General features: G+C 71.1%; 3 protein-coding genes across 3 annotated transcripts; 1 reads left to right on the top strand and 2 right to left on the bottom strand.

The window, feature by feature from the left end:
* Nucleotides 1-1,420: 1,420 nt before the first annotated feature.
* MOGS (mannosyl-oligosaccharide glucosidase) lies at nucleotides 1,421-4,230 on the top strand. Its single transcript, XM_029063178.2, is given in 6 exon segments — nucleotides 1,421-1,535; nucleotides 1,652-1,875; nucleotides 1,983-2,179; nucleotides 2,327-2,486; nucleotides 2,488-3,466; nucleotides 3,469-4,230. Coding segments are annotated over 6 exon segments (2,280 nt in total). The 5' UTR covers nucleotides 1,421-1,501; the 3' UTR covers nucleotides 4,155-4,230.
* A 267-nt stretch (nucleotides 4,231-4,497) lies between these two features.
* Nucleotides 4,498-6,137, bottom strand: WBP1 (WW domain binding protein 1). The gene is made up of 4 exons (XM_029062691.2): nucleotides 5,967-6,137; nucleotides 5,545-5,647; nucleotides 5,240-5,425; nucleotides 4,498-4,925 (listed from the first exon to the last, which is right to left on the bottom strand). The coding sequence occupies exons 1-4, from the start codon at nucleotides 5,997-5,999 to the stop codon at nucleotides 4,498-4,500; spliced, it is 750 nt and encodes a 249-aa protein (XP_028918524.1). The 5' UTR covers nucleotides 6,000-6,137.
* A 371-nt stretch (nucleotides 6,138-6,508) lies between these two features.
* Nucleotides 6,509-10,812, bottom strand: INO80B (INO80 complex subunit B). The gene is given in 6 exon segments (XM_029063191.2): nucleotides 6,509-6,899; nucleotides 6,902-7,168; nucleotides 7,254-7,426; nucleotides 8,820-8,935; nucleotides 9,759-9,975; nucleotides 10,725-10,812. Coding segments are annotated over 6 exon segments (1,116 nt in total). The 5' UTR covers nucleotides 10,783-10,812; the 3' UTR covers nucleotides 6,509-6,614.
* Nucleotides 10,813-14,160: the final 3,348 nt, after the last annotated feature.

Genomic DNA, 14,160 nt, shown 5'->3' with positions numbered 1-14,160 from the left:
TCTCCGTCATCTCCGGGTGTCTCTCAATGTCTCTGGGCCTCGGCCCCTCTTTATCTCTGCATCTGTCTCCCTATGTCCCTGGGCCTCGGCGCCTCTTTATCTCTGCACGACTCTCTCCTTGTGTCTCTGCGCCCCTCTATCATCTCTGGGTGTCTCCCTATGTCTCTGGGCTTCTCTGTCTATCTCTGCATCTCCCTCTCTCCTTGTGTCTCTGCATCTCTCTGTCATCTCTGGGTGTCTCCCTATGTCTCTGGGCTCCTCTCTCTATCTCTGCATCTCCTCGTGTCTCTGCACCTCTCCATCTCTGGGTCTATCTCTGCATCTCCTTCTCCTTGTGTCTCTGCGCCTCTCTATCTCTGGGTGTCTCCCCAAGTCTCTGGGCCTCTCTTTATCTCGGCATCTCTCTCCCCTCGTGTCTCTGCGCCTCTCCATCCCTGGGTCTCTCTATCTCTGCGTCTCCCTAGCTGTGTGTCTCTGCGCCCCCCTTATCTCTGGGCCTTGGGGGGGGGTCTGTCTTTATCTCTGTATCTCTCTCCTTGTGTCTCTGCGCCTCTCTGTCATCTCTGGGTGTCTCCCTGTGTCTCTGGGCCTCTCTATCTCTGCATGTCTCTCTCCTTGTGTCTCTGCATCTGTGGGTGTCTCCCTATGTCTCTGGGCCCCTCTCTATCTCTGCATCTCTCTCCTTGTGTCTCTGCACCCCCCATATCTCCGGGCCTCGGGGTCTCCCTTTACCTCTGCGTCTCTCCCTGTATCTCTGGGCCTCGGCGCCTCTCTTGATCTCTGCATCTCTCTCTCCTCGTGTCTCTCTGCCTCTCCGTTTCTCTCGGTGTCTCTGCATCTGTCTCTCTCATCTCCGCCTCTCTCCCTGTGTCTCTGCGCCTCCCTGTATCTCTGGGGGCTCGGGGTCGTCTCTTCTCTCTGCCTCTCTCTCCCCTTGTGTCTCTCGCCTCCCTCTCTGGGTCTCTGCCTCTCCCTACCTCGGTTGTCTCTGCGTGTCCCGGGCCTCCGCTCGCCTCCGCGTCCCTGCCTCTCGTCCCCCGGGCGTCTCTCACGTCTCCGCGTCCGTCCCCCCCCCCCGGCGCGTCCCTCCCACCTCGTCCTCTCCGCTCTGTGTCTCCGCCCAGGATGGGACGCCGCCGGGGCGAGGCCGGGGGGGCCGGGCGGGCGCGGCCCCCGGACCCCGACCGCGAGAAGGAGCCGCCGCCGTCGCCCCCCCGGCCCGAGGAAGGACCCGCGCGGCCGCGGGCCCCGGGGGTCCGGCGGGGGTGGGGGCCGTGGGGCCGGGCGTGGGGCGGCGGCGGCAGGCGGCGGCCCTGGCGCTGGCGCTGGCGCTGGCGCTGCAGCGGCGGCGCGGCCTGGCGCTTGGGCCCTGCGCCGGCAGCGGTGGCAGCGGGCGGTGACCCTCCACCCGGCGCCCCCCGCGCTGCCCCCCGACGCCGCCGACCCCCGCGTCTCCCCCGACCTCTTCTGGGGCACCTACCGGCCCCACGTCCTCTTCGGCATGAAGACGCGCAGCCCCCGCAGCCTCGTCGCAGGTGGGACCCCCTCCCCCCCCCCCCCGCCGGCCCGCCGGCTTTCCCGGTCTCCTCGCCGGCTCCGTCCCCGTCTCCCCGGTGGGTCCCGGCCGGCGTGACCCCGCGCCTCCCCGCAGGGCTGATGTGGCTGGTGCAGGAGCCGGGGGGCGGGTTCGAGCTGCGCCACACGTGCGAGCAGAGCGAGGGCCTGGGCCCCTTCACCTGGGAGCGGCACGACGGGCACACCTTCGGCCGCCAGCTGGTCCGCGACGGGCCGCTGCGCCTCACCACCGAGTTCCTCAAGCGGCCCGGGGGCCGCCACGGAGGCGACTGGAGCTGGCGGGTCACGGTCCGCACGCAGGTGAGCGCCCGCGGCGGCGCCCGGCCGGGCCGGGGGCCGGGGGGCCGGGGGCCGGGGGGCCGGGCCGCCGCCGACCGCCCCCGACCGCCCCGCTCTCCCCTCGGCAGGGCGCGGGGGCCCCGACGCTCCTGTCCCTCTTCTTCTACGTGGCCACCGACGGGCAGGGCCGGCTGCGGCCCGAGCCGGCCGAAGGGGACGGGTCGCGCCCGGCCGGGGTCCGCGGCCGCACCGAGGAGCTGGGGGACTTCTACCTCACGCTGCTGCCCCCGACGGACGCGGAGGGCTCCGGGCCCCGCCACGCCAGGTACTCGGCGCCCGGGGCCGGGTCCCTCCCCGTCCCCCGCCGCGCCCCGCCCCGCGTTCCCCCGCCGCGGCCCCCGGGAGGCTGACGGGGCCCGTGGCTTCTCTCCCCTCCCCGTCCCCGTCCCCGTCCCCGTCCCCGTCCCCGCAGCTACGACGTCTTCTCGGGTCCCAGCCCGGGGCTGCACCTGCTGACGGAGGCGGTGAGGAGCCGGCTGGTCCGCCGGGCGCGGCACCGGCCCCCCGGGGGCCCGGCCCGCCGCTACGTGGGGCTGGCGGGGGGCCCGGCCGGGGAGGGGGGGGGGCCCGGCCCGCGGCCGGCTGCTGGTGCAGCAGGTGACCCTGGCCCCGCCGGCCCGCGTGGAGCTGGCCTTCGAGTCGGGCAGCGCGGCCGAGGGGCGGCGGGGCCGGCTGGCGGGGGCGGCCCTGAGCGAGGGCCTGGCCCGCCGGGAGGCCGCCTTCGAGCGGCGCTTCGAGGCCGCCTTCGGGCTGGCGGCCCGCGGGCTGGGCCCCGCCGAGCGCCACCTGGGCCGGGTGGCCCTCAGCGGGCTGCTGGGCGGCGTGGGCTACTTCCACGGCCCCGGCCTGGTCCTGCCCGACCCCGCCGGGGAGGAGGCCGGGGGGGAGGCCGGGGGGGAGGCCGAGGGGCCCCCGCTGCCCTTCCCGGAGGCGCCCCTGTTCACGGCCACGCCGTCGCGCTCCTTCTTCCCGCGGGGCTTCCTGTGGGACGAGGGCTTCCACCAGCTGCTGGTGCAGCGCTGGGCCCCGCGGCTGAGCCGCCAGGTGCTGGCCCACTGGCTGGGCCTCCTCAACGCCGACGGCTGGATCGGGCGCGAGCAGGCCCTGGGCGACGAGGCCCGGGCCCGGGTGCCCCCCGAGTTCCTGCCCCAGCGGGCCGCCCACGCCAACCCGCCCACCCTCTTCCTGCCCGTGGAGCGCATGCTGGAGGAGGAGGAGGACGACGGCGACGGCGACGGCCGGGAGGGCGGGGACGAGTTCGGGGCGGGGGCCGAGGAGCGGGAGGACTTCCTGCGCCGGGCCTTCCCCCGCCTGCTGGCCTGGTTCTCCTGGCTCAACCGCACGCAGGCCGGCCCGGGGCCCCTGTCCTACCGCTGGCGGGGCCGCGACCCCGCCTCCCGCCGCTTCCTCAACCCCAAGACCCTGCCGTCGGGCCTGGACGACTACCCGCGGGCCTCGCACCCGTCCCCCGAGGAGCGCCACCTGGACCTGCGCTGCTGGCTGGCCCGGGCGGCCGAGGTGCTGGCCCGCCTGCGGGCGGCTGCGGGGCGGGCGAGGCGGCGGGGCTGCGGGCCCTGGCCGCCGCCCTGAGGCGGGAGGACGGGCCCCGCGGCCTGGCCGCCCTGCACTGGGCCGAGGAGCTGGGCGCCTTCGCCGACTTCGGCAACCACACGCCCACGGCGCGGCTGGTCCCGGCCCCGGCCTCGGCCCCGGGCGGGGGCCCCCCGCCGTCCCCGGGGCTGGTGCGGGTGGCGGGGCCCACGCCCCCGCGGCCGCGCTACGTGGACGCCCTGGGCTACGTCAGCCTGTTCCCGCTGCTGCTGCGGCTGCTGGAGCCCGGGTCGGCGCGGCTGGGCCCGCTGCTGGACGCCGTGGAGGACGGGGGCCGCCTCTGGACGCCCTACGGCCTGCGCTCGCTGGCCCCCGCCAGCCCCCTCTACGGCCGGCGCAACACGGAGCACGACCCGCCCTACTGGCGGGGGGCCGTGTGGCTCAACCTCAACTACCTGGCGCTGGGGGCCCTGCGCCACTACGGCGGCCGGGAGGGGCCTCACGCCGCCCGCGCCGCCCGCCTCTACGCCGCCCTGCGCGCCCGCCTGCTGGACAACGTGGCGCGCCAGTACCGGGCCACCGGCTTCCTGTGGGAGCAGTACAGCGACCGCGACGGCCGCGGCCAGGGCTGCCGCCCCTTCCAGGGCTGGACCAGCCTCGTGCTGCTCATCATGGCCGAGGACTACTGACCGCCGCCCCCGGCCCCCCGCCCAGAGCTCCTCTATTTTTCTACAATAAAAGGGGAGGCGGTCCCGTCCCCCCCCCCCGGCCCCGCCGCCCGCTCCCGTGCGCCCGTCTCGGTGTCGGAGTGCGGGGGCGGGACGGGCCCCGGGACTGCGGACCACGGAGGCTGGCTCGTTTCTCTTTAATAAGAAAGCGGAGACTAGAGGGGGTGGGCCGGGCCGGTCCGGGCTCCCCCCGCCCCCCGGGCGGTCGCGGGCCGCGGTCGGCGCCCTCTCGGAGACGGTCCGAAGCCGGAGCGGGCCGGCGGGGCTCGGGCGGCGGCGGCGGCCCCCTCCCGCCCGCGCCGCCTCAGGGCGACGGGGCCAGGGGGCCCGCCTCGGCGGGGTCCGCGTCGGGGGAGGGGCAGGGACAGAGCTCGACGCCCGAGTCTCCGGTGGGGTGGCGGCGGCGGGCGGGCCCGGGGCCCTCGGCGCCCGGGTTCCGGCCGCGGCCCTCGGCCCGGGGCGGCGGGGGGGACGCCCGGTCCCGCCCTCCCTGGCCGTCGCCCCCGCCGCCGCCGGACGGCCCCGAGGCGGGCGAGGGCTCGGGGGCGGTGCGCGGCGAGAGGCGGGGGCCGCAGCCGCGACTCGGCGAGGGGAGGCGGCCGGGGGCGCGGGAGCGGCCGGCGAAGTCGGGGGAGGCCGGGGCCGGGGGGGCCGCGCCGTAGGGCGGGGGCGGGGTGCCCGGCCGCCGCGCCACGTCCTCGTAGGCCGGGAGCTTGCAGGAGGCCAGGAGACCTGCGGCGGGAGGCGCGAGACGGAGGCGGGTCGGTCCGGGGAAGACCTCGGGGGGCCGGCAGGACCCGGGTTCCGATCCCGCCCCCCGTCTCTCGGGCCGGGGGAGAGAAGCGGCGCCGCTCGGCGGACGGGCTCGGGCGTCGGAGGGCTCCGGGCCTTCACTCTGGGGAGCAAGACCGGGAACCCCCCGCCGCCGACCCGGCCCCTCCCCCCGGCGCTCAGCACGGCGCTCGGCCCGCCGTGGGCGCGCTCGCCTCTCGGGGCCCCCGCGACCTCGCGCCGCCCGCCGGGCTCCCCCGCCGCGGGGCACTCACGCAGGTCGAGCAGCGAGGAGGCGGCGGCGGCGGCGGCGGCGGCGGAGGCGCGGCGGGCGCCGTGGTAGACGAGGAGGTTGATCTCGCGCTGGCGCTGCTGCTGCTGGAGGCGCAGCTTGGCCCGGCGATGGCGCGCGGCGCAGCAGCAGCCGAACAGGACCAGGACGGTCCACAGGAGCCAGAACCCTGCGCCGGGGAGGCAAGCAGGCGGGAGGGCGCCGGTGGGCCGGGGCGGCGGGAGCGGGGCGGGCGCGGGGCGCGGCGCGGCGGGGCGGGGCGGGGCGCGGCGGACGGGGGGCACTCACACCACAGCTCGTAGTAGTAGGTGCAGCAGCCGGTCTCCCCGCAGCAGTGTCCGCTCTCGCAGACGTACGGCCGGTCGTCGGCCCCGGCGCACAGCTCCCGGACCTGGCCGCCGGACGACGGACCCGAGGACGCGAGGTGAGGGGCACGCGGCGAAGCGCCCCGGCCGGGACCCACGCGCCGCCCCGGGCCGCCGTCGGCCGCCCTTCCGGGCTCTAAGGTCACCGCGGGCCGGGGTCGCGCCTCCCCTCCCCCCGGGCCTCTCCGCGGCGCTTCGGGCCGTGCTCCGCACCCCGGGGCGGGTCGCTTTTCGACCTCGTCGTGCCCCCCGCGGGGGGCTGCGGGCCGGTCGTCCGGCCTGTCGCGACACCCTTCCCCCCCCCCCCCCGTGGCGATAGCATGTCGCGATAGGCGGGGGAGCTACCTGTCGGTGCGGGGCCGGGCCGGGCCCCTCCATGCCGGCGCCTCCTACGCCTCCGGCCTCCGGCCGCCTCGGCCCGGCCCGGCCCCCTCGTCGTCGTCGTCGGCCCCGGCCTGGGGTCCGGCCCGCTCCTCCGCCATGGTGGCCGCGCCGCCCCGCCGCCCGGCCTCCCCTGCGGCCGCCATGCCCGGGGCCCCGGTCCCCGCCCGGCCCGGCCCAGCCAATCGCCGCCCGCCCGGCCCCGGCGCGCCGCCCCGTTGGCCGCCCCGCCCGTCCGTCACTCGCCCGGCCCCGCCCACCCGCCCCGGACAAAGGCCGCGGTCCCGCCCCGGCCGCCCGCCAATCGGCTGCCCCGCAGGGCGCCGGGCCGCGCCTCATTGGCCGGGACCCCTAGGCAACAGGGGAGGCGGCGGCCCGCCATTGGCTGCCGCCGCGGGGGGCGGGGCTATCCCTCCTTCCGGCAGCGCCCGAATCGAAGCCGAGCCGAGCCCGAGCCCGAGCCGAGGCCGAGGCGAAGCCGAAGCCGAAGCCGAGCCCGAGCCGAGGCGGAGCCGAAGACGAGCCGAGCCCGAGCCCAGGCCGCCAGTTTAATGGGATGGTGTGCGGGGAGGGGACTGGTGCGGACCGGTGGGCGGGCCGGGGCCGGCGCTCCTAGGAGACGACGGCGGGGAGCTGCAGGTTGCGGCGGTAGCACTGGAGGCTGCAGAGGGCCCGGCCCGTGCGGGCGCAGGCGTAGCGGCGGGGGTTGGGGCAGCCGGGCACGGCGCAGCGCGGGGCGGGGGGCGCGGGGGCCGGGGCCCAGGCCGCCGGGGGCCGCGTCCCGGCCGGGAAGGAGAGGCTGGCCCCGCGGGGCCCGCTGCAGTAGCGCACGGAGGGGGCCGGGGCGGGGGCGGGGGCGCGGCCCCCGGGGCCGGGGCGGCGGTGGGGGTGGTCGCCGGCCGCCCGCCGCGGGCCACCCCCCGGCCGCGGGCCCCGGCCGGTCCCGTCTTGGTCAGGGCGCTCGATGGCTGGTTCTTGTGCTCCTCGGCCCGCCGGGCCGCCTGCAGGCGTCGCTTCCGGGCCCGCTCCTCCCGCTTCAGCAGCATCTCCTCCGTCAGCGCCGGGCCCGGCCCCCGCCCGGGCCCCGGGGGACCCCCTCCGGCCCCGGGCGGGGGCGGCCGCGGGGGCGGCGACGCCCGGCTCCGCGCCTTCTGCAGCAGGGCCCTCTGCGGGGCGGGCGGACGTTGGCGCGGGGCCGCCCCGGCGGGTGCCCCGCCGCCCGGCCCGCCGCCGCCTCCCCGCCCCGCTCACCTGCCGGGCGGTGAGGAGCCGCTCGTCGATCTCCTTCTTCAGGTCGCCGTTGTCGTCCAGTTCGCCCTTCTCCAAGGCCTCCAGCCAGCGCTCCTCCTCCTCCTCCTCCTCGCCCCCGGCCAGGCCCCCGGCCAGCTCGCGCAGCGGGGAGGGAGACAGGTTGCTGTCCTCGTCTACGAGACACGAGCGCGTCGTCGGTCCCCTCCTTCCCCGACGCTCGGCGTCCGGGCGCTCTACGGCGCGCCGGACCGGACGCCCGCGGGGCTGGCGGGACGCGGTCCCTCTTGGGCCCCGCGGTCGTCGGCCCCATTTACGGATGAGGGAACTGAGGCACGGAGAAGTGAGGTGACCTGGCCAAGGTCACACAGCAGGCAGATCGGGGATGAGAACCCAGGTCCTTCTGACTCCCGGGCCCGCGCTCTAACCGCCGGGACACGCTCTTTCTCCAGAGATGCCAGCGATTCCACTGTCACGTAGAATTCTTTGAGGTTATTCATTTACCTTAATGTCCGTCTCCCCTTTCTGAACGCCCAGTTCCCTCTGGGCAGGGAAGGTGGCCGCGAAGCCTGTCGTTGGGTCCTCTCTCACACGCTCAGCGCACACTAGGTGCTCAATAAATACCACGCTAGACTGGAAGGTCGAGGAAGGGACGCGTCTACTGACTCTGTTGTACCGGACTCTCCCCAACGCTCGGGACTGGGCTCTGCGCACAGTGGGCGCTCAATAGATACCGGCGATTGACTTGACGGATGGCGGCGGGGGCGGGGAAGGTTGCGAGCGGCGGACCCTACTCCGGGGCCAGGGTGCGGCCCGGTGGAAAGAGCGGGGGCCTGGGAGTTGGAGGACACGGGTTTGGCTGCGCCGCCTGTCTCGATCCCTCGCTGATTAATCGATGAATCGATGGTATTTATTGAGCGATTCCTGGGTGCAGACCGCCGTGTTCAGCGTCGGGAAGGGTACCGTCAAGTGGGTGGAGACGATCCCTGCCTCGGAGGAGTTCGCCATCTAGTAGGGGAGGCGCGGTACGCTCGATCACCTCGAGGAAGCGCGGCAGCGGATAATCGATCCCTCGGGGGTATCTACTGAGTACTTACTACGTCCCCAGCACTGTGCTGAGCATTCGGGAGAGGATGACGGAATCGCAAGACACGTTCCGTCCACGTGTACCGCGTACCTAAGTGCTGTGGGGGTGGGGATCGAACTGCCTGACGGGGGCACGCGATCGAGCGCTTCGACGACGCAGAAGGGAGGGCCGCTAGGGTGGGGGGAATGAGAGGTCAGTCGGGGAAGGCTTCTTGGTGGAGAGAGGATGGGAGGAGGACCGGGACTGTTGCGGGACCTCGGGCGGGTCACTCGACCGCTCTGTGCCTCAGTTTCCTCATCTGTAAAATGGGGATTCGACGCTCCTTCACCCTCCCGCTGAGACCGTGAGCCCCATGTGGGGCGGGGGCTGCGTCCAACCTGAGGACCCTGTATCCCCCCCGGCGCCGAGAGGGGCGCCTCGCCCGTGGCAAGCGCTTAAGCCAGCGCCGCGGCCACGGTTATTACGATCGCCACGTCCCTCACCCAGCCAGGCTCGATACTGCTCAATGGGGACGCCCTCCACGGGCTCGTCGTCGTCCAGGACGTTGAGGGGAGAAGGCGAGCGGGGTCCCCCGGGCATCACTGTGAAGGTGGGCACGCTGTGGAGGACCCAAGCAGACGGAGGAGTCAGGTCGGCCGGGTGTCCTAGCCCTCGGGGCTCCGGGCCGGCCCGCCACCTCTGACCTCTTCCCCAGACCGACCTCTCTCTACGGAGCCTCCTCTCTGCTTCCTACCTGAGTGTTCAGAATGGAAAAACTGCCCCTTACTAGCCCTCTTGGGTCCTTTCTCCTCCTCCTCTCCCACTCCTACTCCTTCTCTTCTTCGCCACCCCCCATCCTCTGTCTCCTCCTCTCCTACCCCTCTCCCCTTCCTCTTTTCCTCACCCCCCCCCCCTTTCTCTCTTCTTCTTCCTCCCCCCTCCATCTCCTCCCTCCTTTTCTCCTCCTCCCCCCTCATCTCCCTTTCCTTCTCCTCTCCTCTTCCCCTTCTCCTCTTCTTCCTCTCTTCCTCCGCCTCCCATCTCCCTTCTCCTCCTCTCCCCCCTTCTCCCTCTTCCTCATCCCCTCTCGCCCTCCTCCTCTCCTTCTACTCTCCCGCTCCTCGTCTCCCTTTCCTCCTCGTCCTCTTCTTCCCTTTCTCTTCCTCCTTTCCCTTCCTGTCCTTCCTCTGCATCTCCTCTCCCTCTCCTTTTCTGCCTCTCATTCTCCTCTCCCTCTCATCTCCCTTCCTCCCCCCTTCTTCCTCCTCTCCTCTCCCTCACTTCCATCTCTCCCCTCTCCTCCTCTTCCCCCTTCTTCTCCTCTTCTTCGTCCGCATCTCCCTCTCCTCCTCCTCCTCCTCCTCCTCGGTGCACCCTTCGGCCTTCCGATACTCTGGCGCCCGCCGCCGCCGGCCTCGGCCCGCCCCGCGGCCCCGGCTCACCTCTTGGTGCCCAGGATCTGCCCTCCCAATTTGATCTTGAGCTTGAGCTGGGGCTTGGCCGGACCGGCCCCCGGCGACGCCACGGGGAAGCCGCGCCCGGGCCCGGCCTCGCCGGCCGCTCCCGCCTCCTCCTGGTGATGCTTCTTCTTGTGCTTCTTCTTGTGCTTCTTGTGCTTCTTCTTGTGGCTGCCGCCGTGGCCGCCGGACTCGGGCTCGTCTGTGGAGGGGCGGGGGTGTGAGGGTGGGGGGGACGGGGGGACGGGGGGACGGGGGGACGGGGGGACGGGGGGACGGGGGGACGGGGGCCTCTCCCGCTTGCCCTGAGCTGCTCCGCCCTGGGGCCTCGACCCCATCCGCCGGTGCTATTTCCCGAGCGCTCCCCGGGTGCGGAGCACTGTTCCAAGCGCTGGGGCGAGTGCAACGGAGTTAGGAGACGCCTTCCCCGGCCCCCGAGGAGCTGGCAGTCCGGAGGGGCGCTCTCTAGGCAATCGATCGGTGCTCTTTACCCAGCGCTTAGTATGTGCCCGACCCCCTCTCCCCCCACCCCCAACCTGCTGCTGGGGCGGGGGCCCCGGAATGAAAGGGAGAGGGGCCGGGGCTCCCACCCTCCTCCTCCTCCTCCTCCCTCCCCTCTTCGCCCTCCCCCTCCCCTTCGTTCGACCTGATGCGTCTACTCCCCGCAAAGCACTGTACTGAGCGCTTGAGAGAGAGCCACGGACCCCTTCCCTGTCCCCGGGGAGCTCGGGGTCTAGGGTGTGACTTCACCCTCCTCCTCCCCTTCCATTCATCCACTCGATCGCCTCGGCCGAGCCCTTGGCGGGGGCAGAGCACTGGACTAAGCGCTGGGGAGAGGCCGATCTCCCAAGAGACGGACCGAAGTCCACGCCCACAAGGGGCTCCGGGCCTAGAGTGCGACTTTGCCCCGCTCCCCGCCCTCCCCGCTTCCCCCCGATCCTGTGTCCGTACCGGGCTGGGGCCCCTCCATGGCCCCGCGGCCTCCGCCGCGTCGCCACAGTTTACTCATGTGTGCGGCGGCGGCGGCGGCGGCAGCAGCAGCGGGAGCAACAGGAGCAGCAGGGAGTGGGACCGGAAATCGTGACGGACGGGGCACTTCCGCTTCCGGCTGAGGCCGCCCCCTCGCCCTCACGCCGGCGTTGGAGGCGGGCGCGGCGGCCATCTTTGTGCGGGGCAGGTGCACCGCCTAAAGCCTTCCCCCGCACAACCCGGGCCGGGCGCTCGGAGGGCCGCCCGCCTCCCTCTCCCTCTCCCTCCCTGGCCCACGCCCAGGGCCTCGGGGACCCCCGGGACCCCCGGGACCCCCGGGACCCCCGTCCCCTCCTCCCCCCAGCCCCGGGGACCCCGCTGGGCCCGCCCCGCTGCCCCCGCGCCGCTCCCTTCACCTAGGAGAAGCAGGGAGGCCTAGCGGCCGCCGGCCGGCCTCACGGGTCTCGGTGCCGATGCCGCCCCCGACGCTTCACAATAACTCATTCGGGAGGATTTAGTGAGCGCTTACTATGTGCACGGCACTGTGCTCGGCGCTCGGAAGGGGCAGTTGGGCGGCAGGGGGAGACCGTCGCTGCCCGAGGAGGGGCTGGCGGTCTAAACGGGGGAGACGGCAAAACTAGAACGAAACCACACGGCATCGTCAAGATCCCTAGAATCAAGGGGACGTGCACCTCACTCGCCATAGAAATAGGGTGATCAATCATATGTAAAGGAGAGCGCGGTGCTGAGGGGAAGGGGGCAGGGCCGAGGGATAATAAGGATGGTAGCGGTGAAGCACTTGGTAAGCGCGCACTTGGTAAGCGCTGGGGTAGATACGAGGTCGTCAGGTTGCCCCCCGTGGGGCTCACAGTCTCCATCCCCGTTTTCCAGAGGAGGGAACTGAGGCACGGAGAGGTGAGGCGACTCGCCCAAGATCACACAGCGGACGACTGACGGAGCCGGGGTCAAAACCCACGACCTCTGGCTCCCAAGCCCGGGCTCTTGCCACCAGGCCACGCTCTCCTATCGGCTGGGTGACTCAGTCCCCTCATCTGGAAAAGGGGGATGAAGACTGGGAGCCCCGCGTGGACCAACCTGATTACCCGTATCTATCCCGGTGCTTAGAACGGTGCTTGGCACATAGTGCGTGCTCGACCAGTACCGTCATTATTATTCTCTGGGCCCCCGGCAATCAATCGTATTTACGGAGCGCTCGCTGTGTGCAGAGCGCTGGCCTAAGCGCCAAGTTCCCTCGCCCGTAAAAGGGGGGGAGGTGAAGGCTGGGAGCCCCACTGAGATAATAATGTTGGTGTTTGTCGAGCGCTTACTACGGGCCGAGCGCCGTTCTAAGCGCTGGGGGAGATATCGGGTTGTCCCTCGTGAGTCTTAATCCCCATTTTCCAGATGAGGTCACTGAGGCCCAGAGAAGTGAAGTGACTTGCCCAAGGTCACCCAGCTGACCGGTGGTAGATCCGGGATTCGAACCCATGTCCTCTGACTCCCAAGTCCGGGCTCTTTCCACCCTGTGATGAAGTGGATGGGGGGCGCAGAGGGTGAGGGGCTCAGGGGGTGGGAGACGAAGTGGATGGGGGGCTCATGGGGGGCGGGGGCAGATGGCGGGGGGCGGGAGACCAGGCGGTCACGGGCGCAGGCGGTGAGGGGCCGAGGGGGTGGGAGATGAAGCGGATGGGGGGGGCGCAGATGGCGAGGGGCACGGGGGGGTAGGAGACAAAGCGGTTGGGGGCGCGGGGGGGGGGCGGAGGACAAAGTGGGTGAGGGTCGCAGGCAGTGAGGGGCAACTTTTACTCATTCGGTCGTATTTATTGAGCGCTTGCCGTGTGCCGAGCGCTGTGCTGAGCGCTTGGGAGAGGACAGGACGACAGTAAACAGGGACATTCCCTGCCCACAGCGAGCCCACAGCCTAGAAGCGGGGAGGCAGACCTGCTTCGAAGCCCATCAAATGAGAGACAGGGACATAGGTGCTGTGGGGCCGGGAGGGGGGATTCTGTCCCAAGGGCAATGCTCTGCGCACCGTGAGCGCTCAGTAAATACCATGGATCGATTGGAGACCGTCACTGTAGACCATCGGCTCGTTGTGGGCAGGGAAGGCGTCTCACCCACTCTGGTCCCAGTGATGATAATCGGAAGAATAACGATGTCGTCTGGTAAGCGCTTACTAGGTGCCAAGCACCGTTCTAAGCGCCGGGGCAGATACAGGGTCACCGGGTTGTCCCGCGCGGGGCTCACGCTTTTAATCCCCATTTCCCGGCTGAGGGAACTGAGGCACGGAGGAGGTAAGTGACCTGCCCAAGCGCTCAGTCCGGTGCTCTGCGCAGAGGAAGCGCTTAATAAATACCAGCGACTGCTTGATTGATCCATCCTAGACCGTCCCGCTAGAGCGGGGTAGATGATCCAAACCAATCAGGTTGGGCACAGTCCCTGTCCCGGTCTTCGCCCTCATTTTGCGGAGGTGGCCACTGAGCCAGAGAAAAGCTCAAGTGGTATTTGTTAAGCGCTTACTTAAGCAGAGCACTGTACTGAGCGCTGGGCGAGGTAGAGGCTAATCGGGTCAGACGCAGACCTGAGGCCCGGAGAGAAACGGCAGTCACGGTCGGGGGCTGTTCGTTAAGCGCTTACTACGCGGCAGGCACCGTACTAAGCGCCGGGCTCGACAGAGGCTAATCGGGTTGGATGCACCACAGAGGCCCAGAGACGAACAATAATAATAATAATAATAATAATAATTGGGGTATTTGCTAAGCGCTCACTCTGTGGCAGGCACCGTACCGAGCGCCGGGCTACACACAGGCCAGGCAGGTTGGGCGCAGAAGCGGGGCCCGGCGAGGTGATCATCGTGGAGGGGCGGGAGGATTTGCTAAGCGCTTACTCGGTGGCAGGCACTGTGCTAAACGCTGGGGTGGAGAGAAGGCTCCCGGCCCCCTTTGGCAGATTAATTCATTAATTAATTAATTAATTCATTCATTCATTCATTCATCCCGCCGGCGGCGAGGCTCAGTGGCAGGAGGCCGGGCTGGGGAGTCGGGGGTGGTGGGTTCTAATCCCGCTCCGCCAGCCGCGCGACTTGGGGCCGGTCGCCGCCGCGTGGCTCGGAGGAAAGAGCCCGGGCTTGGGAGTCGGAGGTCACGGGTTCGAACCCCGGCTCTGCCCCTTAATAATAATAATAATAATAATGTTGGTATCTGCTAAGCGCTCACTAGGTGCCGAGCACCGTTCTAAGCGCCGGGGTGGACACAGGGGAATCAGGTCGTCCCACGGGGGCCCCACGTGGGGCCCATTTGACAGATGGGGGAACTGAGGCCCAGAGAAGCGAAGCGACTCGCCCACGGTCACACAGCCGACAAGTGGCAGAGCCGGGATCCGAACCCATGAGCCCTGACTCCAAAGCCCGTGCTCTTTC

Source organism: Ornithorhynchus anatinus, chromosome 4 (genome assembly GCF_004115215.2).
Source record: "Ornithorhynchus anatinus isolate Pmale09 chromosome 4, mOrnAna1.pri.v4, whole genome shotgun sequence".
In the NCBI taxonomy this organism is placed as follows: domain Eukaryota; kingdom Metazoa; phylum Chordata; class Mammalia; order Monotremata; family Ornithorhynchidae; genus Ornithorhynchus; species Ornithorhynchus anatinus.
The sequence above is the reverse complement of the archived record's forward strand: the minus strand, read 5'-3'. Positions and strand labels throughout refer to the sequence as shown.